This window comes from Pantherophis guttatus, chromosome 3 (assembly GCF_059756535.1).
Source record: "Pantherophis guttatus breed Tessera chromosome 3, ASM5975653v1, whole genome shotgun sequence".
Lineage (NCBI taxonomy): Eukaryota > Metazoa > Chordata > Lepidosauria > Squamata > Colubridae > Pantherophis > Pantherophis guttatus.
The window spans coordinates 93957397-93984411 of NC_142065.1; the positions used below are offsets into that span (position 1 = coordinate 93957397).

The 27015-nt window shown below is 40.0% G+C and overlaps 2 protein-coding genes across 2 annotated transcripts in view; both read left to right on the forward strand.

Annotated features, from left to right (window-relative positions):
- The window catches only part of LOC148114678 (complement factor H-like), a 156782-nt gene that overhangs the window by 66030 nt on the left and 63737 nt on the right, over window positions 1–27015 (forward strand). The gene's annotated exons all lie outside the window — the stretch shown is intronic.
- On the forward strand, window positions 7229–25022 carry LOC148114679 (coagulation factor XIII B chain-like). Its single transcript, XM_087888816.1, has 6 exons — window positions 7229–7471; window positions 14294–14467; window positions 19321–19509; window positions 21275–21457; window positions 21696–21902; window positions 24835–25022. The coding sequence occupies exons 1-6, from the start codon at window positions 7408–7410 to the stop codon at window positions 25020–25022; spliced, it is 1005 nt and encodes a 334-aa protein (XP_087744942.1). The 5' UTR covers window positions 7229–7407.

Consider the following 27015-nt stretch of genomic DNA (forward strand, 5'->3'; position numbering starts at 1 on the left):
TCTGAAGTCGTATACTATTTTCTTTCATATGATCCCATGAAGCTGGATTGTATATACACAGTTATAAACAGTGGATCGGAATCTAAAAGTCTATTTTGTAAAAGATAGATTTTACCAACTGTAATTACTGGGAAAATAATAACATTTAAAAATAAATTTATAGACCACCTTTAAGGCAGATAAAATTTTACAGTATAACATTATAAATAACTTTTTTTAAATGTATCTGGAGTGAGAAATGAATTTTTTTTTCTATATACTGTAATTTTACCTTTAAATGTTTGATTAATCTGAACAATCAATCAGCAGTCCATCTTAAAGCAATGACAATAGATAATTGTAGTTGATATGTTTAGCATATGGATTCTTGAATTCTTCAAAAAATAAAAGAAATCCAAAAATGATTTTTATTGACAAACAATTTGTAATATAGTTTGTAAAGAAACAGAGATGTACAGTAAACATTTCAATTCACTATCCAATCAAAGATCACCAACAATTGCTCCTCCTGGGGTTGCTCTGGAGTTAGCAAAATCAAACTTGATGTTAATAATCAGAAGGAAGTTCAGCCAAAAGGATTTCTGCTTTGTTTTTCTTTTTTATTTTGTTTTCCTTTTTTCTGTTTGGGCAGTAAGATATTGTATAAAAATGTACTTATTTAATAAATTTATTTATTTATTTATTTAATAAAATTTATATGCCGCCCTATCTCCAAGGTCTCAGGGCAGCTCACAACAATAAAACAACCAATTAAAAATATAAAATACATAAATGTACATATATAATTTATATTAAAACCCCCAAAATCTAAAAACCCTCTCAGTCCAGGCTGGACGATGTGAACAACCAAGTTTTTAATTCACGGCGGAAGGTGCAAAGGTCAGGCGCCAACTAGAGCCCCAGGGGAAGTTGATTCCAAAGTGTGGGCGCGACCACAGAGAAAGCTCTACCCCTGGGGGTCGCCAGCCGACACTGTCTAGCTGACGGCACCTGGAGCAGACCCTCCCTGTGAGAACGCACTGGGCGATGGGCAGCTGTTGCTGGCAGCAGATGGTCCGCCAAATATTCTGGGCCTAAGCCATGTAGGGCTTTATAGATCATCACCAACACCTTGAATCTCACCCGGAGGGCAACCGGCAACCAATGCAAGTCGCACAGGAGGGATGTAACATGGGAGTATCGGAACTCTCCCATCACAACCCACATTCTGTACCCGTTAAGCCTCCAAGTGGTCCTCAAGGGCAGCCCCATGTAGAGAGCATTACAGTAGTCAACACGGGAGGTAACTAGTGCGTGAGTAACTGTGCGTAGGGCATCTCGGCCCAAATAGGGGCGCAACTGGCAGATCAGATGAATCTAGGCATATGCCCCCCTGGTCATGGTTGTTATATGATCTTCTAAGCTCAACCGTGAATCCAGGAGGACACCCAAGTTGCGCGCCCTGTCTACAGGGGGCAAAATTTCACGCCCTATAGCCAGCGATGGAATCTCTCCTTCGAACCGAGATGCCAGTATCCACAGCCACTCAGTCTTGGCAGGGTTGAGCCGAAGCCTGTTCCTCCCCATCCAGATCCGTACCGCTTCCAGGCACCGGGACATCACGTCGAGGACATCACTGGGCTGATTCGGGGTGGATATAAAAAGCTGGGTATCAGCAGCATACTGATGATCCACCCTGAAACCATGGATGATCTCCCCCAGCAGTTTCATATAAATGTTGAACAGAAGGGGTGAGAGAACCGACCCCTGAGGCACCCCACAAGTGAGGGGCCTCATGGTCAATCTCTGCCCTCCTGCCAACATAGCTTGCATCCGTCTGGTGAGATGGGCAACACACTTGCCCATCTCACCAGCAAGTGACTCTAGGCAGTTTACAACCAGATAAGCAGTATCCAAAATTAAAACAAATGATAAATATTAACAATGCCCCCAGGCCAATCAGCAGAGCCACGTTTTAATTATAATACCGTGTTTTCCCAAAAATAAGACCCTGTCTTATATTTATTTTGAACCCCGAAATAAGCACTTGACCTTATTTTTGGAGAGATCTTATTATTTTGGAGTGTGTGGAGCAAGATGGGGCTCCTCTTGCCCTTTTACTTGATTTCCAGCTCTGCATTTAAATATTTGGGGGAGGGCTTATTTTCGGGGGTAGGCTTATTTTAGCGCATGTGCTCAAAAGCCTGATTGGGCTTATTATCAGGGGATGTCTTATTTTCGGGAAAACAGGGTAAGTAAAACAAGATTGAGCTACATCTTAGAAATTGATGCAGGGTTTCCAACTACATACCTTCAAAATCTGTTAGTTGACACAAAATGGGCTAAGATTTGCCATGATATAAATTTAGACTGATCCATTGAAGATGTTCTACACAGAAAGTAGGCATCGGACTGCTTGGTCCATGTTTTTCCAAGCATGGCCAGAGGGCAGCTTTAGATTTTGTAGAGCTGTTACTCTGCAGAGGCACTATTAAATGTGCCTTAGCTACTGGCTGTGGTCCAGCACACACACTATTATTAGTGCCTCAGCTACTGGTGGCTGTGAAGTTCTGCAGTTTAAAAACCCCTGCCTGCTTTTGAGAAATAATATGGCAGTCTCAGATTCCAAAGAAGAGTTTAATGGTTCTGCAAGCTTTTTTACACCATTGGACACACCAACGTCTGGCAACTCAAGGAAGGAATGTTGTAAGGAATTACAACATTCTGGTGTTGTTTCTAGCCTAATCTTTATTGGCCTGTTTATAGAAATTGCCTCTCTGTTAACCCTTATTACATTCTTGGCAGTACGCCTAGACTTACTGTCACCTCTGGAGCTTCTCCTGAGTTTTTTTTCTTCTTTGCTTAACTTTCTTAAAGAGGAAGGATTATTTTAAGCTTTTTACACTGCTGTTGGGAGGAAATACTCCCCTGTTGGAGTTCTTCCAGCCGGGATGCAATGATCAGCACTTTGAAGAAATAATTGAATAAGGAAGCAGAGCTGCCAGAAAGAAGCTTTTAATGACAAGGGACCAGGATGAGTGACATTCAACAAGGCTTCTTTACTACCTAGAAAGATTGACATTCAAACATGACTCTACATACCCTTTCTGACTTTTGGTCTAGAACTGTTTTTTGGTGAAGTTTAATTCTGTGCTTGGTGATGTTTAATCCTGTGTTTATTGATGGGATAATTTTCCCTATTCAGTGTTGTTTGGAAGGAAAAATGTTAATCTCTGTTCCTGAAAAGAAGCAGCTTCAGAAATCTGGCTAGTTCCTATGTCTATTTGTTCTGGTAATTGGTTTAACAAGCAACAGCTACTGTGTTTGCTCCTTTGCTTCATTCTGGAGAGCTTAAATGACCTCTCTACTAAAGGGTTTCACTTTATGATCAAGAGTTGGCTGCTGATAGTTATCATTGCATTTTAACTATTTTAATTCCACAAGGTGCTCTGGCACTCTGCCTGATTTGTAACTCCAGTTTGCAGGTAGTTCTGATTGGTATTTAGGTCAGCTTTTTGCATGCAAAGAAGTTTTTTGTATTTTTGTACAGGTAATCCTTGATTTACAACAGTTCATTCAGTGACCATTCAAAGTTACAATGGCACTGAAAAAAGTGACTTATGACCACTTTTCACATTTACGGCTGTTGCAGGAAACTGTCATTAGGGCAAAGAAGTGATGTCAAGTTGACCATGCTCACCTAGTCACATGACCACCTGGCCACGCCCACCCAGTCACATGAAGCACCGCAGTTGTGAAATGAGTGACCCAGTTGTTAAGAATGCTGCTACAGGCATATAAGATAACTGGTCATAAGTGTGAGGTCCGGTCAAAAGTATGAGGACTGGTCAGAAATCACTTTTTGCAGCCTTCTGGGTAGCCCCTCTGTGCATAGGGAGTACTCAGAGGGCTGAAAAAGTTATTTTTGACTGGTCCTCACATTTTGACCAGTCCTTGCACTTACAACTGTGCTCACATTTTATGTTTTGCACCCTATCTTGTCACCATGGTGAAGGGAAGCACCGCAGTTGTGAAATGAGTGACACGGTTGCTAAGAATGCTGCAACGGGCATAAATGTGAGGGTGGTCATAAGTGCGAGGACTGGTCAGAAATAACTTTTTTCAGCCCTCTGAGTAATCCTTATGCATGTAGCCACCAAGCCACACCCCAAATAACCACCAGTTGTTAAAAAATTTGAAACCCACCACTGCCACATACACAGTTAATTAATACCACATATGAAGCTACCACCTTCCAAATTCCTGTTGTCTCACTTAAGCCAGAAGCAGTAGAGGAGCTAGAGTGAAAAGTTTAATTACACAGGGGGCCACCACAGGAGGGGAATGTTGAGGCCAGTGAAGTCCAGCCTTCGATTTCAAGCCTTTATTTCCCAAGGAAGAGCAGGAAAAGCAAAGAGAAATTTGCTAAATGTATAGATATATATGTTGCAGGAAGAGCACCTGGCATGAAGGATTCGGCAGATGTGGAGGATCTGAATCCTGTACTCCAACTAACCAATCTGTACCCCATCTGTACCCCACTAACTAATTCCCATGAGGAACTTCAATGAAGATGAGGAGATGGAGGAAAGAGCAATTTTTTAGAAAGGGAGGTGATGTGATGGAATGTAATCTAGAGTTGCAGGAGGGAGGAGATCCTTCCCAAGGAGGGAAGAAACAAAGTCAGCTTGGAATCTTTGATATGCAGGAAGACAGTGAAAAAGGACCATTTCTAGCTTTTCAGAGGCAATATCTAATAAGTATAGAGGTTAATGCTTTAGTCTGGCAAGATTCCACTGAAGCAAACTGAGCAAAAATAAATAAATATTCTGAAGTAATTTCTCCTGCTTTTGCTGGAGGAATGGAATAATTTTATAAAGAGCATACTCACATGTATTTGTAAAATAGGGTTTTCTTCAGTTTTAGAAATGTGAAATATTGTTCCAGGAAATGCTGTATAAACCGGCTAATCACTCTCTCTCACACATACTGTCCCCCCCCTCTCTCCACACGCATGTGCATGTGCATGTACATGCTATGCTTTTGTTTTTTCTGTACAAAATAGGCCTATGAGTCTGTTAATTAAATGAAGAGGAATATGGTAACAGTTAGCTTGTAGTAAGAGCACAATACCAGGCGCCTATCATTAAAATTGGGAGTTGTGCTACACATGGGGTAGGAGGCCTACATCTGTGGGGAGGAAGGATTATTAAAGGAACTTCTTAGTTTGGATTATGACATTACTTCAGAGATTGAGCCTATATTTTATTACTTCTTGGTTTGGGCCTATGACAGGAATTTCAACAAGGCCAACAAGGATTGCTTCTGGGTTTGGAGCCAATCAGCTTCATTTCTGAGGGAGGGACTATGATGTCAATCCTATTTTTGGCTTAATAGTGTCCCTTTCAGTTTTGATTCAATCAACAATACTTCTAGGACAGGGGTGTCAAACTCACGTCATCACATTAGCGTCATGTGATGTATCAGGACTTTTGTCCCCTTTGCTAAACTGGGTGTGGGAGTGGCCAATGCGTGATGCATCTGGCCCCCGGACCAGGACTTTGACAGCCCTGTTCTAGGATAAAGGCTATGACCTCATATCTGGTTTGGGACCAATGAGAGGCATTTCCAGGGATGGATTCAGAAGGCATTCCAGTATATTGCAAGAAATAGAAAGAAGGCTGAGAAAGAATGTACAGGCTGCTCGCATCCTGGACATAAACTGTTTCAACTTCTCCCCTCTGGATGCAACTATAGGGCATTGCATGCCAAAACAATTAGACACAGATAGATTTCCCCCCTTGTAATCACTCTGTTAAACACCTAATTCCCACAGCACTGACTTAGGCCAAAATATATTTACCCATGTAGTAGGCTATATTGCTATTATCCTTGTCATCTTCCCATCCTTTTTCATCTCTCATCTTTCCTACTACTATTTCTTGTATATTATGATTTTTCAATTGTTGTTATATCTTATGATTTATGATCTATGATTTATCACTTTGTTCCTATGTACACTGAAAGCTTATGCACTGGAGACAAATTCCTTGTGTGTCCAAGAACCATACTTGGCCAAGAAAGAATTCTGTTCTGTTCTGTTCTGTTCTGTTCTGTTGTTCTGTTCTATTCTATTCTACTCTACTCTACTCTACTCTACTCTACTCTACTCTACTCTACTCTACTCTACTCTACTCTACTCTACTCTACTCTACTCTACTCTACTCTATTCTTCTCTACTCTACTCTACTCTTCTCTACTCTACTCTACTCTACTCTACTCTACTCTACTCTACTCTATTCCCAGGGGAGAAAAACAGTTAATACTAAAGACCCAAGGTGAGGGGATTTTTTTTGACTCAATTCAGGTTGTATAAGACAGATAATATACATATGGTTTTCTTCATAGAAGTTAGATGGAATTTGCAGCAAAGAATTTTTCTTATACATCTATAAAAAATGAGAGTTTTGAATTTAAGAAAATAATTTAAAATATTGACAACATATTTTCTCTAAAAAAGAAAAAAGGAAAAAGGAAAATGAAAGTAAAATCAATTTTATCCTTGTAAAAGGGAATTTTCCTGATTAGTAAGAGAAAGATAGATCTTGTATCCTTCTGATAAGGAAGCAATCTCTTATGTTCTCTCTTCTATCCCCAGGAGTTGATAGTATTTTGACCTTCTGGATATTTGTTGAAGTGCAACCCAATCCTAGATCTGCAGTAACCGGGAAAAAAGAACAGATACCAAATTGTACCAACAGTTTCCCTTATATGATTGGCTAATGTTTAACTGCACATTGCTGAAGATTGTAAAACTCCAGAGTAATTTAAGAAAATAATTGGCTATCTGTAAACTTGAGATTTCTCTAAATATTGTTATAATAAATATAAAATAGATATGTCAGATATCAAATGTAATTTATTTATTATCAAATTTCTACAGTGCCCTTTTCATCTCAGTCACTCTGGGAGATTTACAATAAAAAATAAGAGTGTTAGGACATGGAAGAATGAGAAAATGGTTTCCATGGCCAAGAATTTTTCATAAAAATCATGTATAATAATTTTGTTGTTCGCTGCTGCTACTGAAGACCTTGGGAAAGTTCAGAATTGATCAACACTGGAATGAAAATGGAGGGTTTTTTTTTCCTTCTGAAGAGTTGGCAGCACTGCCCGAAAAGTTGAACTATTACTTAATTTGTTTGCTGTCCCACCGCAACACAAAGTTCACAAAGCTCACATGAAGTCCTCATTTAGCTATCAAGATCATATTCTTACTCCAGTAATGCTTCCTCTTCACAGCTTTCCTAACAAAAAGCAAAGCGACAAGCAAAAAGGAGGAAGGGATGATAGTAGCTCGGAGAAATCAGCTGAAAGAGCCAAACTGCTGATCTGAATTTTAGTGGTTGGGAAATTACCTGAAGAGCTATGAAGGCCTGGCTGCTCCTGGTTGCTGCTTTTCTTCTCTGGCCAGGCTTCTCTTCTCAAAAGGGTAAGTTAAGACAACGAGAAATCAAGGGGAAAACAGTGTCTGCTGCATTCATTAAAGGACCAGTTACTTTTAGAAAACACAAACAATTTCATTTTTCTCTTGTGGTTTTCTTGAAATTTGTAATACCAGATTCTTTAATAATGTCATGGATTTATAATTCCAGTCCTCTTTTCAAATACAACGTTTTTCAACTACTGATTTGTGAATAGCAAGATACTTTGTATGAGTATTATAAATACATGCCCATTTTGACGGTCTTTGTTTCAGTTAATAGGCAACTTGATATGATACCCAAGAAATGACCAAGTGTAAGATGAGGCTTCATAAATCAGAGTGCTTGAAATTATAGAGATGTATTTCCATTGGGTTTATATCAGGATAAACACAAAGAAATCAGTGGATGTCTAAATTCACAATGATTATATCTTTCACAAGAAGATGAGGATAATATTGACTTCAGTAGACATTGAAGCTAAGACTATATTTGCTGATATTCATAGTAATATTCCAACGTTTAAGCCAATCATATATTTATCAATGTTTTTTCATGGTTACAAAAGTCAAAGAAGAGGAGAACTGGAACTGGCCTCAATCAACAGAGAGCATAGAAGGCATTCCTTTCTCCATAATTGCAAAATTATCTGATAATACTATACTTCAGTACAATAATGAGTGAACGTTATCCCATAGCAGGCTCTTACTTTCAAATTTGATAAGTGAAGGCTTAGAAATAGTTATTCTGCAATTATTTTCTTCCCTTGTTTCTGCCAAGCATGGCTGATTTGAAATGTTTATTTGCATTCTTTATTTGCATTCTTTATTCTCTATTAACTGATAACCTGGCATTGCCTGGGTATTTATTATCCTAATTCTGTATTAGACAGGAAAAGCCATCACTCACTGTGGTGAGAATTAGAGACCTAATTGCCCTGGCAAATAGCCTGGGAAAAATTCTGCAGGGAACAGCCTTTGAGGCGATTATCTGCATTAGCAGACACCTCCCCTGACAACTTGCCCTCTTTGCTTGAAGCTGAGGGCCTAGGAGGTTTATTGTTTGTTTGTTTAAGAACCAATCCCCCTTACCAGAAGGAGCCCCCTTCTGGAGTACTGTGAAGCCATTATCATGGCAACTCCATTGTGATGTACTTTAGAAGCCATTTTAAGGCACAACAGGCTGTATGTTAACACAACTTGAATCCAAAATGCACACTATCACTATCAAAAGTACTGTGATTTGACACTATAGATATAATTCATTCCTTTTCTTTTCAGCAGCCCAGGTGTTCCAGAGTTATGCTGGAACACACAGATACACACACACACACACAAGATACACACACATGCACACACACACCCCGAGGGGTGTTAGGGGTGTTTTACTCCCACAGTATTTTTTTCCAGAGTGTAAGTCATCTGTATACCAAGTTTGGTTTAAATTACTAGAGGATACATACAGTAACTGGAACACACACACACACACACACACACACACACAAACACCAGGGATGGCTTACCCCCCACAGTGTTTCTTTTGCAGGGAGTAAGTAATCTATGTACCAAGTTTGGTTAAAATTGCTTGAGCTATTTGAGAGTTATGTTGGAACACACACACACACACACACACACACAAACAAACCAGGGGTGTCTTACCCCCACAGTATTTTTTTCCAGAGAGTAAGTCATCTGTGTAGCAAGTTTGGTTAAAATTACTAGAGGCATTGCAGTTATGCTGGAACACAGACACACAGACACAGAAACACACACACACCAGGGGTGTCTTACCCCCACCCCCAGTATTTTTTTCCAGAGAGTAAGTCATCTGTGTAGCAAGTTTGGTTAAAATTACTAGAGGCATTCCAGTTATGCTGGAACACAGACACACAGACCCAGACACACACACACACAGCAGGGGTGTCTTACCCCCACCCCCAGTATTTTTTTCCAGAGAGTAAGTCATCTGTGTAGCAAGTTTGGTTAAAATTTATTTATTTATTTATTTATTATTTCTATTTCTATACCGCCCTTCTCCCGAAGGACTCAGGGCGGTGTACAGCCTATTTAAAAGCACAAAAACAAAGACAACAGTTAAAATTTAAAATCATTAAATAATTAGGCTCCAATTAAAATCCCAGGAATTTAAAAATACCCCAATTTAAAACGTTATGTTAATAGCCCGGCCTGGCGGAACAACAGGGTCTTCAGAGCGCAGCGAAACACCCGGAGGTCGGAGATCTTACGTATTTCCGGGGGCAGTTCATTCCACAGGGCTGGGGCTCCCACAGAGAAGGCCCTCCCCCTGGGTGTCGCCAGCCGACATAACTTGGCCGATGGCACCCTGAGGAGACCCTCTCTGTGGGAGCGGACTGGTCAGTGGGAGGCTATTGGTGGCAGAAGTCGGTCTCGAAGGTACCTGGGTCCTATGCCATGGAGCGCTTTAAAGGTGGTAACCAACACCTTGAATCGCACCCGGAAGACCACTGGGAGCCAGTGCAGCTCACGCAGGAGGGGTGTCACGTGGGCGCAACGAGTTGCACCCATAACCACCCGCGCGGCCGCATTCTGGACCAGTTGGAGCCTCCGAATGCTCTTCAAGGGGAGCCCCATGTAGAGAGCATTACAGTAGTCCAACCGGGAGGTGACAAGGGCATGAGTGACCATGCGCAAGGCGTCCCGATCCAGAAAGGGCTGCAACTGGCGAATCAGGCGAACCTGATAAAAGGCCCCCCTGGCCACGGCCGTCATGTGCTCTTCTAAAGACAGCCGTGCGTCCAGGAGGACACCCAGATTGCGAGCCCTCTCTGTGGGGGGCAAAGATTCACCCCCAATAGTCAGCGATGGCACCTGCTGACTATATCGGGGCGCCGGAAGCCACAGCCACTCGGTCTTGGAGGGGTTGAGTCTGAGCCTATTCCTCCCCATCCAGGCCCGCACGGCCTCCAGGCAGCGGGACATCACATCAAGGGCATTGTTGGGGTGGTCTGGAGTGGAGATGTACATTACTAGAGTAAGGTGACCAGACGTCCCGCTTTTGGCGGGACAGTCCCGCTTTTGAGCAATTTGTCCCGCATCCCGCGGCGTTTTAAAAAAGTCCCGATTTTTCATTCTGCCTCCTGAGTCCCGGCTACCTCCTGAGTCCCAGCTGATGGCTAGAGGGAAAAAACCTGCTTAAACTCTTGCCGCGGGGCTTCAAAGGGCCGCCCTACGTTGATTAGCTCGGCTTCCCCCTCTCAGCTGATTTGCGCAGGGCTCTGCTCTTGCTAAATTGCTCAGCAGTTTTTTTTTCTCTTTGTGCAAACCAAGCTCAAAACGAAACTGAAAGTAAAACAGGCTGTTGGCTTTGCTGTTTGCTTGCAACATTGGAAAATTAGGCAGCAGATTTATTTTCCTTTTCCTCACCAAAAAAGGTAGGTGCAAACAATGGGAAATTATTTAGGGCAAAAGAGATTTTAAATTCAAGATTTTAAAACACAAAAGAAAAAAAAGCTCTTTTTAACTAGGGAATTGTAATAATTGAGATACTATTAATTGTATACTGTGTTGAAAGCAGAAATGGTTAAATTGTGGTTTGGAGGAATATATGGGGGAAATTATTTGGTTTATTATTATTGGTAAATATAATTAATTGATTTGTAAGAAATTGGATTGCATGGAAATAATTGGAATATTCATGTTCATATTGATTAATATACAAAAAAGATAGTTATATAACTAATTGATTTATATTAAAATGTTGAATTTGTATTAAACAACTGTATTACATAATTACATAATTAACCAATGTGAGGATGGATATAAAAATAGATGACAATGGGAAGGGGTATAATATAGAATAGAAGGGAAAAATTGAATTTGATTAAGATTAGAGATGAGGATGAAGGGTAATATTGTTTTTTTTAAAAAATAGATGAGGAATAAATATGGCAAAAAGGAAATATAGAAATTGTAAATTTAATTGAAATGACTAAACACTGTTTAAATTTGTGAACCAGCCAAATATTCTGTTCAAAGAAAATACATTGTATGTTTGTATGTGTGTTTCTAATTATTGCTATTTATTCATATTTGTTCTCTTTTATTCTTTAAAGTTTAACCATTCATTCTTTATCTTAATATCTTTATATTTGTTTGGGGTTGGCTTTCTTCCCTTTCATCTTTTTTATTGTACAGCAATCTTTCTCCTCAAACCTACCACCTCTCTTTTCTTTCCTTCTTACTTTCTCTTCCCCCCACCCTCTTCTTCTCCTCCCTATTTCCTCTTCCTTTCTCCTTCTCCTCCTCTCTTCCTCCCTCTCTTACCCTCACTCCTACTCTAATTTCCCTTCCCTTCCTTCATCCCTCTCTATTACTGTATCCTTTTATGCATATGGATTACTCAGAGGGCTGAAAAAGTTATTTTTGACTGGTCCTCACACTTTTGACCAGTCCTTGAACTTACGACTGTCCTCACATTTTACATTTTTGCCCTATCTTGTCATCATGGTGAAGAGAAGCAGTTGTGAAATGAGTGACATGGTTGTTAAGAATGCTGCACGGGCATAAATGTGAGGATGGTCATAAGTGTGAGGACCAGTCAAAAGTGCGAGGACCAGTCAGAAATGACTTTTTTCAGCTCTCTGGTTAGTCCTTTTGTGCATATGGACTACTCGGAGGGCTGAAAAAGTTATTTTTGACTGGTCTTCGCACTTTTGACCAGTCCTCGAACTTACGACTGTCCTCACATTTTACGTTTTTGCCCTATCTTGTCACCATGGTGAAGAGAAGCAGTTGTGAAATGAGTGACATGGTTGTTAAGAATGTTGCACGGGCATAAATGTGAGGATGGTCATAAGTGTGAGGACCAGTCAAAAGTGTGAGGACCTGTCAGAAATGACTTTTCAGCCCTCTGAGTAGTCCCTATACACATAGCCATGGCCACCGGGTCACATGACCAGCTAGCCACGCCCACCCAGTCACATGGCCTCCAAGCCATGCCCACACAATAAGCCAAGCCCACAATGGTGTCCTTCTTACCAATGTTAAAATCTGTTCACCTTACCCTATACACATAGCCATGGCCACCCGGTCACATGACCAGCTAGCCACGCCCACCCAGTGACATGACCAGCTAGCCACGCCCACAAAATAAGCCACACCCACAATGTCCCTCTTTACCAATGTTAAAATCTGGTCACCTTATACTAGAGGCATTCCAGTTATGCTGGAACACAGACACACAGACACACACACACACACACCAGGGGTGTCTTACCCCCAACCCCAGTATTTTTTTCCAGAGAGTAAGTCATCTGTGTAGCAAGTTTGGTTAAAATTGCTTGAGCTATTCCAGAGTTATGCTGGATTGTATACATATATATATATACATACATAGATCCTTTTTTTATATAACAGATAGAAGAACAGATAATAACTACATAGATAATATGCCTGTAACTTTGTTGCTTGTATCCTTACGATTTATATTGATATTTATTGTTTCCTGATTGCTTATTTGCACCCTAAGACTATCATTAAGTGTTGTACCTTATGATTCTTGATGAACATATATTTTCTTTTATATATATTGAGAGCATATGCACCGAGACAAATTCCTTGTGTTTCCAATCACACTTGGCCAATAAAAATTGACTATTAATAATATCTTTGTGTGCATCTTCCTCCATCTCTCTCTCTCTCTCTCTCTCTCTCTCTCTCTCTCTCTCTCTCTCTCTGTATTATTCCTCTATTGTATTCTCTTAGATCCCTATTATGTTATGTATTTCTAAAAAAGAAAGAAAAGAAAGAAGAACAAGGGAAGAACATCAGAGTGTTAAAAACTACAGAATAAATTCTGTGTGGCAGCATTTAGATGTGATAAAAAGAAATGAACTATAGGTAATATGTATTGAGAAATTAATATCAAGGATAATACTAGTAAGCAATGGTTTAATAGCTCTAGGAAAGGAACTGTTGGCAGCATTAAAAAATTTGATCAGATGTTGCTGACGAAGTATACAGGAAAAGAAGATATGTTGATTACAACTGAGAAAGGTTTTATCATGAAAATCCAGTACATAAAACAGTCAGAAAGATTTCTCCAGGACCAACCAGGGTAAACCAAAGTGTTGGCAAGGACAAAATTCCACAGAATTAACAGGCAAAGAGAATGCTTTGGGGGGGGGGAATTTTGAAAGCCTTACAACCTCTTTCTACCTCCCTATGCCCAGATTTGCTTAGGTTAGGCATTAGCAAGAAAAGCTAACATATTACAGTCAGTTCTTGAGTTATGGCCCACTTGTAGCCTCCCCATCACTGTCATAACTTGCTATGGTCTTAAAGTGGGTCAACTCACTTGACAATTTAATGACGTTTTTGTACTGGCCATTAAACAAATTACTGTAGTCATTACACAAATCCATAGTTGTTAAGAGAAGCAATGATTCGCTATGGGCTGGGGTCTGCCAAAAACTGGAAATCAGTGCCAGTTTTTGGCAAAACTGTCATAACACTGTGTCATGTGACTGAAGGACATTATAAATGCAACCCAGTTTCCCAGTGACCAAAATGTGATCATGTCACCACTGGGGTGGGCAACTGTCAGAATTTCATATCCAAGTTGTAAGTGTCCCCTTTGGAACTTTGAAAGTCATTAAACAATGAGTCATTAGTCAAGCGCTATCTGTAGTGTGGATTAAGTGTGTAGCAGGTACTGGTTTACTAGTTTCAACAAAAATGGGAACTAATTTTCTAGGAGGGAAATTTGTTAGCTCGCATTTCATAAGGGTAAATAGGAAGTGCAAGTTTGTCAAAGCAGGTAAGATAATTTAAATGTAAATATAATTTCAGCATGTGAAGAACCAGATGAGATTGACTTTGGGGAAATTGTGAGTGCTGAGAAAGCCAAATACCTGGAAAATGACCGAGTGCAATACAGGTGCAACCCTTCCTATGTCTTGGAGGGACCTGAATGGATTCAATGTAACGGACAAAAATGGACACCTCATCCACCAAAATGCTTGGGTAAGCCATCATGCTTTCTTTGACTAGTTAGACCTGGGAGAAAATGCTGAATTCATCCAATAGGAGAATAGTAGCTGCCATTTTTAGAAATAAATTAGCTTGAATTAGGATCCAGATTTTACTGAAGCCAAAACTGTCCTGGTGTCAGCTTTTTCTTTTGAAATCTGGAAAATTTAACTGTGTTTCATTTTCCTGATTTGCTTGAATGAGCAAGCAAACCAGCTGGTATAATTAAATAATATTCAATTGGAAGCTTGGGCTCCCTTATCAGGAATCTGAGAAACTGTGGAATTCAGCTACATATGGATACAATATCAATGGTTAATGAGGTAGGAAAGTGAATTCTGTTGCTATGGAGTCCATATGGTTACACTTCTGAAGAAGAAAAATATTTGAGTCTAGCAATTAGGATTAATTCAGCAAAGATTCCTGCATTATCATTTCTTCTGTATTAATAGTACACAAACTAGATCCCACCCTCCTTGTGGGTAATTCATCGCATTACCACATCCTCTCTGACTACCTCTCTGTGAAATAATGGAAGATCAGACAATTCGGTACAGTTTCTCCAGAAATTATTCAGAGGACAAAATATCTTCACTGAAACATTTCTGACTAAGACTCAGATTCATTCACTCATTCACTCATTCATTCACTCACTCACTCACTCATCCATCCATCCATCCATCCATCCATCCATCCATCCATCCATCCATCCATCCATCCATCCATTCTTCATATTTCTAAACTGCCCATCTCCCTCAAAGAAGGAGTGTATCTGACTGATATCTTGGTAGTAGCTTTTCCTCAAGTTTCCCAATGTTATTCCTTGTCCTCATTACAGATATTAAGCTGTTATTTGTTATTTATTTCTTAATTTTTGAGGGGAAAATTCCTCTTTCTTTAACCTGGAAAGGGGGGCACCTTTCAATGTGGAAGCTGTTACAACTTATCTGCTTCTCTTGTCCTTGAATAGAGAATAAAAGTGTTTTTCATGCTTTCAAATGAAATAATTTTTTGGGAAGGAAATGAAAAAAGAATGTTCTCCAATTTACAAGTTTTATTTGAAAATATAATGAAAAAATTGATGAGTCAATAACGTTTGTGCAAACTCAAGATGAGATCCAAAAGCAGGAAATAACAATTGTACTCAATCTGCAATTTGAGGATTTGGAACCCAATTTAATTTAATTTAATTTAATGCATTTCTATGCCACCCAACTCCCAAGGGATTATGGGCGGCTTACAGCAAAAATAATGCAAACATAGAAAAATTATTTAAAAACATTATAAAAACATTTTTAAAACATTAAAAGCCCATGCACACCATTCATGGTCGGATCTCGCAAGATTGCAACAGCAAGATCAACAGCCCCAGGCCTACCGGAAAAGACAGGTCTTCACCGCTTTCCGGAAGGCCAATAGGGTGGGGTAGTTAGGATCTCAGGAAGTAACTGGTTCCACAGAGCTGGGGCAGCCACAGAGAAGGCCCTCCCCCGTGGGCCCACCAGTCGGCATTGTTTAGCTGATGGGACCCGGAGGAGACCAATTCTGTGGTATCTTACCGGTCACTGGAAGCTATGCGGTAGAAGGTGCATAGTTTCTGTCAGATGTGAAGAAGAAAGTATTTGGTTGAAAAAATATAGATTTGCCAGAAAATATTAAAAAGAATATGAATGTAAGAAATGCTGAGACAATGGATATGATGAAGGATGAACTAGACTTTGTGGCAAGGGCAATATTGTGTTGTTAAGGAGAATTATTTATTTATTTATTTTACTTCAAATTTATATACCGCCCTTCTCCCTAGGGACTCAGGGCGGTGTACAGCCAAGTAAAAACACATAAATACATAATACATAAATTAAGAACAGATTAAAAGGAAATATCTCAATTTGGCCCAAAATTTAAAAAGACAAACAAATTTAAAATCATTTAAAAGGATTTGTTAGGCCAGCCCGGCTTGTTGAAAAAGGAAAGTTTTAAGGGCACGGCGGAAGGCACGGAGGTCTTGGATTCTCCATATCTCTGGGGGCAGTTGATTCCAGAGGGTGGGAGCCCCCACAGAGAAGGCCCTCCCCCTGGGGGTCACCAGCCTGCATTGCTTGGCTGATGGCACCCCGAGGAGGCCCTCTCTGTGGGAGCACATGGGTCAATGGGAGATCGTCGGTGGCAGAAGGCGGTCTCGAAGATAACTAGTCCTATGCCATGGAGCGCTTTAAAGGTGGTAACCAACACCTTGAAGAGCACCCGGAAGACCACTGGGAGCCAGTGCAGCTCGTGCAGGAGCGGTGTTATGTGGGAGCGCCATGCATAATTACCCGCGCGGCTGCATTCTGGACCAGTTAGAGCCTCCGGGTGCTCCTCAAGGGGAGCCCCATGTAGAGAGCATTGCAGCAGTCCAGGTGAGAGGTGATGAGGACATGAGTGACTGTGCACACGGAATCCTGATCAAGAAAGGGGCACAACTGGTGAATCAGGCGAACCTGACAAAAGGTCCCCCTGGCAACAGCCGTCAGATGTTCCTCCAAGGACAGCTGCGTATCCAGGAGGACACCCAGATTGCGCGCCCTCTCCACGGAGGCCAAAGACTCGCCCCCGATAGTCAGCGATGGAGTCAGCTGACTATATCAGGATGCCGGGAACCACAGCCACTCTGTCTTGGAAGGGTTGAGCTTGAGCCTGTTCCTCCCCATCCAGATCCGTACAGCCTCCAGGCACTGGGCCATCACTTCAAGGGCATCGTGGGGGTGGCCTGAGGTGGAGATGTACAGCTGGGTGTCATCAGCGTACTGGTGGTATCTCACCCCAAAGCCACAGATGATCTCGGCCAGCAGCTTCACATAAATGTTGAACAGAAGGGGCGAGAGGACCAACCCTTGTGGCACTCTACAAATGAGAGGCCTCGAGGTCGACCTCTGCCCCCCTGTCAACACAAACTGCGACCAGTCAGAGAGAAAGGAGGAGAACCACCGTAACACGGTGCCCCCCATCCCCAACTCTTCCAGCCGGTGCAGCATGATACCATGGTCGATGGTATCAAAAGCCGCTGAGAGATCTAATAGGACTAGAACAGAGGAGCAACCCCTGTCCCAAGCCCTCCAGAGATCATCAACCAACACGACCAATGCCGTTTCCGTCCTTTGCCCAGGCCTGAAACCCGACTGAAATGGATCTAGATAGGACGTTTCCTCCAGGAATTGTGGAAACTGTCGTGCGACCACACTCTCAACAACCTTCGCCATGAAGCAAAGGTTGGAAACAGGACGGTAGTTAGCCAATACTGCTGGGTCCAGGGAGGGCTTCTTGAGGAGAGGCCTTACCACCGCCTCTTTCAAGGCAGCGGGGAAGTGACCCTCACTCAACGAAGCGTTGATAATTCCCTGGAGCCAGCCTCGTGTGACCTCCCAGGAAGCCAGTATTAACCAGGAAGGACACGGGTCCAGTAAACATGTGGTCGCATTAAGTCTCCTCAAAATCCTGTCCACGTCATCAATGGATGTTGCAGAGATATTTACAACAGAGTGTCAGGTCCACCATTATGTCCTGCCATTTGGTTGAAGGAAGGCTTGCTGACATTTTTTGCATGCTTTCACTTTTGCTAAACTTCTTGGGAATCAGGGAGGGGGATTGTTTTCAGAGCTGGAGCAGACTCCCTCTCAGCTGGTTCCAGCTTGATTCCAAGGCCATCGTGCCCTGAGAATGACTTGTTACCTGCCTAGCACCTTACCATTCTCAAAACATCTTTGTGGCATCACATTGGTGAACTGGTCGGGGGGGGGGTTGGGTTTTGGGAAAATGGAAGAATTGCTTTGTGCTTTGCATGGGACCTTCATATTCTGCCTGACTTTACTGCAACCACTTTCTCTCAGTAAAAATTCTTTTGATTCAACTCAATATAGTAAACAGTCAAGGCTTTCCTGAGGGACCAGCTGTGCAGGTCCTTACACAGAGACTTGTGAACTTTGCAAATGAGATGCAATTTTTGGGAAAGTTCCCAATTAAAAACCTAAGGAAAGGTTATATTATAAGAACCAAACAAAGGTATTTGATGCTGGACTCAAGTGATAATGACCAGGGTGATTTGTGGTAAATACCAAAACAGACTTTAACAGAGTGTTTTGAACTTTAGCTTTGCTGTTGTTTAAATTGTTTAAAAAAAATCATATATGTACTGTATCACAGGTCAGTTGGGTTGCAAATAGATGTACAAGCTTAGAAATTTTGGACCTGCTTTGCAAGGGGAGGGGAGTTTTTATTGTTGCAATAGATTTGTCAGTGTTGAACTAAGGGAATAATATACGTTTTTGTCCTTTTTTTATTTCCTCTTTTTAAGATGTTTGTGTCTGGCTTTGTTTTGTCTCTTTTTGGTTCCTTTGGGATTTTCTATTTTAACCTCTTCAATAAAGGGAAAATTGTAAAAATAAAATAAAATAAAATAAAATATAAAATAAAATAATACAATAAAATAGTAAAGGAATCCAAGAGCCAATCTTCTATGCTTAGATAAGTTGAGAAGTTTTGCATCATATTTCAACACTCCATCTGTCTGAAATTTTGTTCCATTACAAGTTGGCCAACTCAAAATGTCTTTGCAGAAGATTCTGAATTGGGCTGTTTGTTCTTAGCTTGAAAGAAACAACATCATCTGTTTGTGCATGCTCCTACAAGCCAGTCTTCTCTATAGCGGAATCACACATTGGTTATCATTATATTGTGGTATAACTTAGCTTATTTGATTTTTTACCATTGTTATTGGTAAACTGGGTTGATTTTTTTGGTAGTGGAACAGAGGGAAACCAATGGACAAATTACCTCCCTTGAGAAGATCTACTTTCTTTTCTCTTTTTTAGCACCCTGCAGTATCACAAGACAACAGCTAACAACAAAAAACTTGTTTGTGTTTGGGAATCAAAGAAAAGCTCAGCTTATTCAAAGTGATCATAGCCTGCAGTTTCAGTGCAATGAAGGATATGTCCTCGTGGTTCCATCAGTCAGAAAGTGTGTTGATGGTTACATGGATTTGCCTTTATGTATCTCCGGTAAGCATGCTATCAATATGATGGATTCCTCTGGAATCATAACTAATTAAAATAATTAATATAACAAACATGAACATTTGCTTCTAAAGTTCCATTCTTTTAAACATGATTTACTCTTCAATGACATCATTCACATCTTGATTAGAATTTTAGTAGTTGTAATCTAAAACAAGAACCCTGAAGCACATCAGATTGGGGAAGGATGTTATGATATTTTCCCAAACTCTTGAACTTCAGCTAAGAACTATGATTCCATATGGTTGAAGATATGCATAATATTGGTAGACATAGAAATATGTTTCAAAAATTGCAAAGGTTGTAGCCCCATATTTTGCATGATGAAAAAATCTCTTTTGTTTGAAATTGCTTGGATAAATTAATCATATAGTCATGTTAATATTGATCTGACTGGTATTATTATTTAATTAATAATTCCATAGGTTTGGGTGATGAAGGATATTTTATTATTCTTTGTTTGAAGACATTGAATTTTCAGATTGTTATAATTTTTGTAGCCCTACAAAAGATTAGTTCAGAAGATATTTTTTTAAATTGTCACTCGGCCCCTTCATCGTCATTTATAAGGCCATGGTGGTGTAGTGGTTAGAATGCAGTACTGCAGGCTATTTCTGCTGATTCTCACCGGCTCAAGGTTGACTCAGCCTTCCATCCTTCTGAGGTCGGTAAAATGAGGAGCCAGATTGTTGGGAGCAATATGCTGACTCTGTAAGCTGCTTAGAGAGGTCTGTAAAGCACTGTGAAGCAGTGTGAATAGCACTGTGAGTTGCTATTGTTATTTGTAGGTGGAAGTCTAAATCTTATGCATTTTCAATCTGATAGAACTATTTCTCCTAAGAAATATATTTATAAAATAATCGGAAAGTGATGTAAATTGAATAAGCAGATAAATTGTTAGCATGTTGTTTAAAATAAGTGAAACAACAAAATATAAAGTTGGAAATGCTCTGGCTTTACATAAGAGGGACAGAGCATTACAGATCCTGTGTGTATTAATTTACTTTTTTCCAATGGAATGAGCAATTATATAATGCTGATATTACTATGCAGTTATTTATTTATTATTTATTATTTATTTATTATATTTCTATACCGCCTTTCTCCCGTATGACTCAAGGCGGTGTACAGTCAAGAAAAATATAGATACACAAACATCACTCTCTTTAATGGAGAGTGTCAGTGTTGCAAGATAGATCCAGACAGGATGAATGATCCGATTAGCTAATTCTAATTTTCTATAGAGTTACATTAATAGAATCCTGCAATCCTAAAGTACATTCCTTCCCCCCTGTGTCCTTTACAGCCCTTGAAACTGGGAGGGTCTCTTCTCATCCACTTGCCCTGACTGTTCCTGGCAAGGACTAAGTTGCCTTTTATTTGATGGTTCCCTTGGCTGCATTTCTTTTCCTTTTGTCCCCAGATTATTTCTATATACTATTACATCATATATTTCTGTCAAGATGTTGATCAATACAGAGCACAATCGATGCTCTATGTATCAATGTATAGCAAAAGAAAAAAAAGAGGTCATGAGCATTTGGGTACATTTGTGCTCTATTGAGTTGTAGATTGTGTTTTTATTTGAGTTTCACAAATACTTAACTTAATAAGTAAGTTATAAATTATGAAAGAATTCTACTTTAAAATACTAATATTTTTAAACCATTTTTTGGTAATTGTTATTTTAAGGAATGTCAGTAAGTCCAGCTAACATTTCCTGGCCTATTGGTTTTTTTTCACGTAATAGAGAGAGGAAAAAACTGCAGTGGTCCACCCAGGACTGAGAACGGAGACATTACTACTTTATCTGAGAAGCAGTACAGATCTGGCTCTTCAGTAGAATTCAGATGCCAAAAATATTATGCCATGGAGGGCCAGAACAGATCTTTTTGCAACAATGGGACCTGGACAAAGGTGCCTAATTGCCTTGGTAAGTAGAAAAGAAAATCTTCATTCAATTTTCATAACATTTCTAATCATTAAAGTTCACTGCCTTCTTTCTCATTTAATTGGGCTTGCCTGAATCAGCTCTCCTTTATATTCGATCTCATTTCTGTATCTGAGGTGAAGTAGCTAGTAGATGAAAGCTAAATTCTACTATTAGCATTTTGCAATGGTAATATGGTGCATTTGGATTCTGACAGAATTTCCTTTCTTTCTCATGTCAGATCCCTGTATGATCCCCAGGACTGAATTGGAAAGCCAGAAGATAGAAGTTAAAGATGAAATAGGTGCACCTGAAAATATATTTGTGCAACATGGTCATTCTATTGAGCTCACCTGTAGAACAGGATATGTCCTGGCAGCAAATTCTTCCAAATCAGCTTTTGTAATCCATTGTGATGGGACACCACCAGTGTTTCCTAAATGCAAAGGTGACTTTAAAAAGCTTAATTTTATAATCCTGCTATCACCAATCCACAGCCAAAGCACTTCAGTTTGAGCCTATTTATCATTAGAGCTGGAATAAACCACAATCATTTACATATGAAAAAGAGCCTTGGTGGCGCAGCAGACTAAAGTGCTATTAAGTAGCACCAGCTGCCTGCAATTACTGCAAGTTCGAATCTCACCAGGCTCAAGGTTGACTCAGCCTTCCATCCTTTCGAGGTAGGTAAAATGAGGACCTGGATTGTGGGGGCAATAAGCTGACTTTGTATAAAAAAAAGAACACCGCTTAGGGGGGGCCAAAAGCCCTACTAAGGAAGTATATACAAAAGTATGAAGGCTATTGCTTTATGCATTGTAAGCCGCCCTGACTCTCCGAAGAAGGGCGGCATATAAATTGAACCAATAAATAAACAATAAATAAATATGTCCTTTAGTGGGGCAGCTATTTTTATCTCTCTGAAACCTCCCTGGACTGCACTTTTCCATTCTGCAAGGGCCCAATGGAAACTCTTGGGATGTAGTTGAAATAGGAGAAACCTGAAAGACTGCTGGAGAGGGAGTAGTGCAATGAAAAACATACCTATGGCCATTTCATGGCTTAATTATTGCAATAACTGCCACATTGTACCCTTGAGAATTGTTCATCAATGTAAGGTAATATGTGCACATAGCAATATTTTTATATCATTGAATAATACAGTAATTTGTTTTGCTGCAGTAAACTCCATACCTGAATTACTACATATTTCTGTTTTTAAGGAATTTATAAACCAAAATCTAAACACCAATACCAAAAGAAAATCCAATCTAGTTGTTAGCAAGAATATAGGAACTTTTTAGTTAGTGCTAGAGAACATTGCTTTGCATTTGATCTTGGGACTAGTAGAATAGTGAATGTCTAATGAGGGAGATTTCACAATTTTAGCAGTTCCACCTTTCCCAGAACCAGCAGTTCCACCACAGGTATCAGAAGAACTTCATGGAGATGTTGGTTTGTTTATGCATTCATGCCATTTCTGTACCATGATTATCCTTGTGGATTCCAGGAAGTTTACAGATATTAAAATAAGCAATAAAATAATACAAAATTCAATAATATGACTAAAATCAAATCATAAGAAAAATGCACTCATATAGACAAAACTGCCTGTGGTTCTACTGGCTTCAAGAAGATCAAGAGAGCGGCTGTCATACTCAACTTAGGGCAGCTGTTTCCAAGGAGGGGAGCTGCAAAGAGAAGATATGATATTACTTCCTGACTAACCTGAAAGCTGGAGACTCTTAGTAAATGTCGTCTTGCCATCCACGTTAGACAAACTATGGTTATTTGGAAAATTCAGTGTCATACTTGTCATACGCTTGAGCTATAACCAACTTTAAAAGTCATGTCCAGCACTTTGGATTGCACTCAGAGGTACATTGGTAGCCAGTGCAGCTCCTGCAGCAGTGATGTAACAAAGCAGAACTAAACGTATACACTGAGCATACAGGATATTGAATTCCAGACCAACTGATGTTTTGATCATATCCCCAGGGCAATTTCAGGAAGAGCTAATTAATTGTTTAATTACATGCTAAGAAGTTGATATCAACTCTCAGCAATCACAAAGATTGATTTTCTCCAGGAAATCTGCCCCAATCTTCAAATCTTCTAGCAATGCATCCATTGCCACAGTAACTGAATTGTTGTTGGTGATACTCTACCTCAGAGTTATCATTATAGAATCTATAATATAGATAGAAGGCCGCTTCTAATTCTGAACAGAATTTGAACATAAATGGGACTAGAAACAAGCCCTGCGGTCTCCATCACAGCCTTTGAAAGCCTGATCTCTTTCCCCTGTCGCCAAGAACATCAACAACCTCAGGCAGAAGTGGAACCACTGCAATGTGGAGCTCCTAATTTTACAACCTTGCAGGTGGTTGAAAATGCTAGTGGGATCGACAACAGGACTGAATAGCAAGAAGAGGGATATCAAATTGTAGTTTTATGTTTCAACTTAAAGCAAAGTAAAGAATAATTATAGGAACTGGCTGAATTTATTTATGATGTTCCAAATAAATAATAGCCAAGAGCTACTAAAAGTAATAAAAGCTCCATTACAAAGAATTTGAAGGCCTGACCTCTTTTCCCTGTCACCATTAACTGAAACTGTAACCTCAGACAGGAGAGGAACTACTACAATGTGGAGCCCCTGATTTGTAACCTTGCAGGTGGCTGAAAATCCTACCAGGCTCAACAGTGGGACTAAAAAGTAAGAATGATGGTATCAAGTATGGGGGTATAGGGGTATCAAATTGTAGCTTTTTATTTCAATTGGAAACCAAAGTGAAGGAGGAGAATAATTACAACAACTTTCTGAATTTATTTATTTATTTTATTTATTTATTTATTTTTATTAGATTTATATGCCGCCCTTCTCCGGAGACTCAGGGCGGCTTACAATGCGTTAAGCAATAGCCTTCATACTTTTGTATATTTTATACAAAGTCAGCTTATTGCCCCCACAACTGGGTCCTCAATTTACCTACCTTAGAAAGGATGGAAGGCTGAGTCAACCTTGAGCCTGGGGAGATTCGAACATGCAATAATTGCAGACAGCTGAATGTTAATAACAGGCTTTTAGTCTGTTGAGCTATCCAGATATTTATTTGATCTTTCAAATAAATACAAGGCTACTAAAAGCACTTTTAATCAATATGACTAATTTCACAGTATATTTTAGAACCTAACTGGCAGTTTTAAATTAGTTGTGCCCATCAGTAGGATGTCTATTGATTAATATGTTCTTGTGGTGCTATATAGATATTTAAAATAGTAATATTGTTTTCTGTGCTTATAGAAATCAATGTCTACAATCTGATATGAGTGCACGTTTTCCTTTTTTCATATAATATATGATTTATTTTCTCTAGAAATTACATGCAACTCTCCAAGAATATCTAATGGTACTTTCCGACCTCAAAGAACTATATATCATGATGGGGATCTAATTCAAATTCAGTGTGACAGTGGATTTACTTTTGATCCAGATAATGGAGAAAAGGTGGTTGAATGCACAAAGAATGGATGGTCACCTCCACCAAAATGTATCAGTAAGTAGAACTAGTGTACATTACTATGATTGTAGAATGGCTGATATATTGAACTTTGTACAAGTGTACTTTTTAATACTATTTTACATGATTTTCCAGTTTTCTGCCAAAGGGACATATTTCATCCAGAGCATTTTAACAGTATTTACATATATATAATGTATTTTTCAGAGTATAAGATGCACCTTTTTACCCCCAAAAAGAGGGTGAAAATCTGGGTGTGTCTTATAGTCCGAATCAGAGGTGGGTTTCAACAGGTTCTGACCAGAGAACAGTTCTGGAGAATTGGTCATAGCGAAAATTTTGAGTAGTTCGAAGAACCAGTGGTAAAAATTCTGACTGGCCCCGCCTCCATCTATTCTCTGCTTCCCAAATCCCAGCTGATCGGGAGGAAGTGGGGATTTTGTAGTAACCTTCCCCTGGATTGGGGGCGGAATGGAGATTTTATAGTATACTTCCCCTGCCATGCCTACCAAGCCATGCCCACCAAGCCATGCCATGCCAACCAAGCCATACCCACAGAACTGGTAGTAAAACATTTGAAACCCACCATCGGTCTGAATGTAGCTCTGCCCACCCACCTTCGGATATTTTTGGGCTCCGTGTGTCATATTTTTATGTGGTTCCAGGTGGCAGGGATCTGGGTCAGGGCACAGCCTGAGGAACGACCCTCTTTGGGATGGCTTGGGGGGGGGCAGCTTCGGCAAACAAGACGGGCCCCATGGTTTCCAGCTGGTCCGCCCTCTGGCTGCCCAGTGGGCAGCTCAGGGCAAACAATGGCTGTGATGACTTCACTCCCCAGCAATGTAAGGAGATGCTGAGCTCTCTCTGTGCCCGGGAGCCGAGCTGAGCGGGAGCCCCTAAAGCGAAACATCCCTCCTTTCCAGCCACCGCCACCGGTTGGCCCAATTCCCCAATGCAATTCACAGAGCCATGTTTCAGGCAGCAGCTGGTTCCCCTGCAATGTGCATCAGGGAACAGGGAATCGTTTTTGGATTCGGGGAGGGAATAGCAGCGCTGCCACCTGAAAATGCTTTCCTCTCCAATGCACATTGCAGAGCTGTGCATTGTGTCCTCCTCCTTCTCAGCGGACTCACCTTCTCTTTCCTCCTGGCCAGATCCACTGCCTGAAACACGATGCACTTTTTTTGCTTCCGTGTGCCCCATTTTTGGAATCAGGAAGGAAAGCATTTTTGGGTGGCAGACTCGTGATCCCCTTTCTGATTCCAAAAATGGAGCATGGAATATGGTGGACCCTACAATCTGAGTCTAGAGCCTGGCAATTATAGTCCCAATCTTCTTCTTCTTCTTCTTCTTCTTCTTCTTCTTCTTCCTCTTCTTCTTCTTCCTCTTCTTCTTCTTCTTCTTCCTCCTCCTCCTCCTCCTCCTCCTCCTCTTCCTCCTATTATTATTCCTATTATTATTATTATTATTATTATTATTATTATTATTATTATTATTATTATTACTACTACTACTACTATTACTATTACTATTACTATTATTATTATTATAGATAAAAAAGAGCAACATGTTCAAAATCCATATATACAATATATTCTCTGGTTACAGTTCTTTACAGTAATATTCATCATAATCATAATAGTATTTTCTAATGGTAGTTTCATAATAACAGTTCTTTTTCCTCATAACATTAATACATACTAATTAGTAATACTAATAAAAAATAATCAAAATTAATAAATTACAGTAAACAACCATAATAGTGAGATTAATCTTTCTCTTGTAATCTTCGAGATTCTAACTCCAGTTTCTCTTATTTAACTATTATCTAACATAGTTTGTTTTACTTGTTCCTCTTCCATTTTAATAGTTAATAAATAATTATAAAAAATTTCAATCAGTTTATCCTCTGGTCCTGTTAAAATTTGATCCAACTCTGTTGGTTCTTTTAAAAAACCATACATTTAGGCATCTTTATGGTATCTAGATTGTATCTGTGGATGCGGCCACCATGCTAAATTTATCCCTTGGTTATTC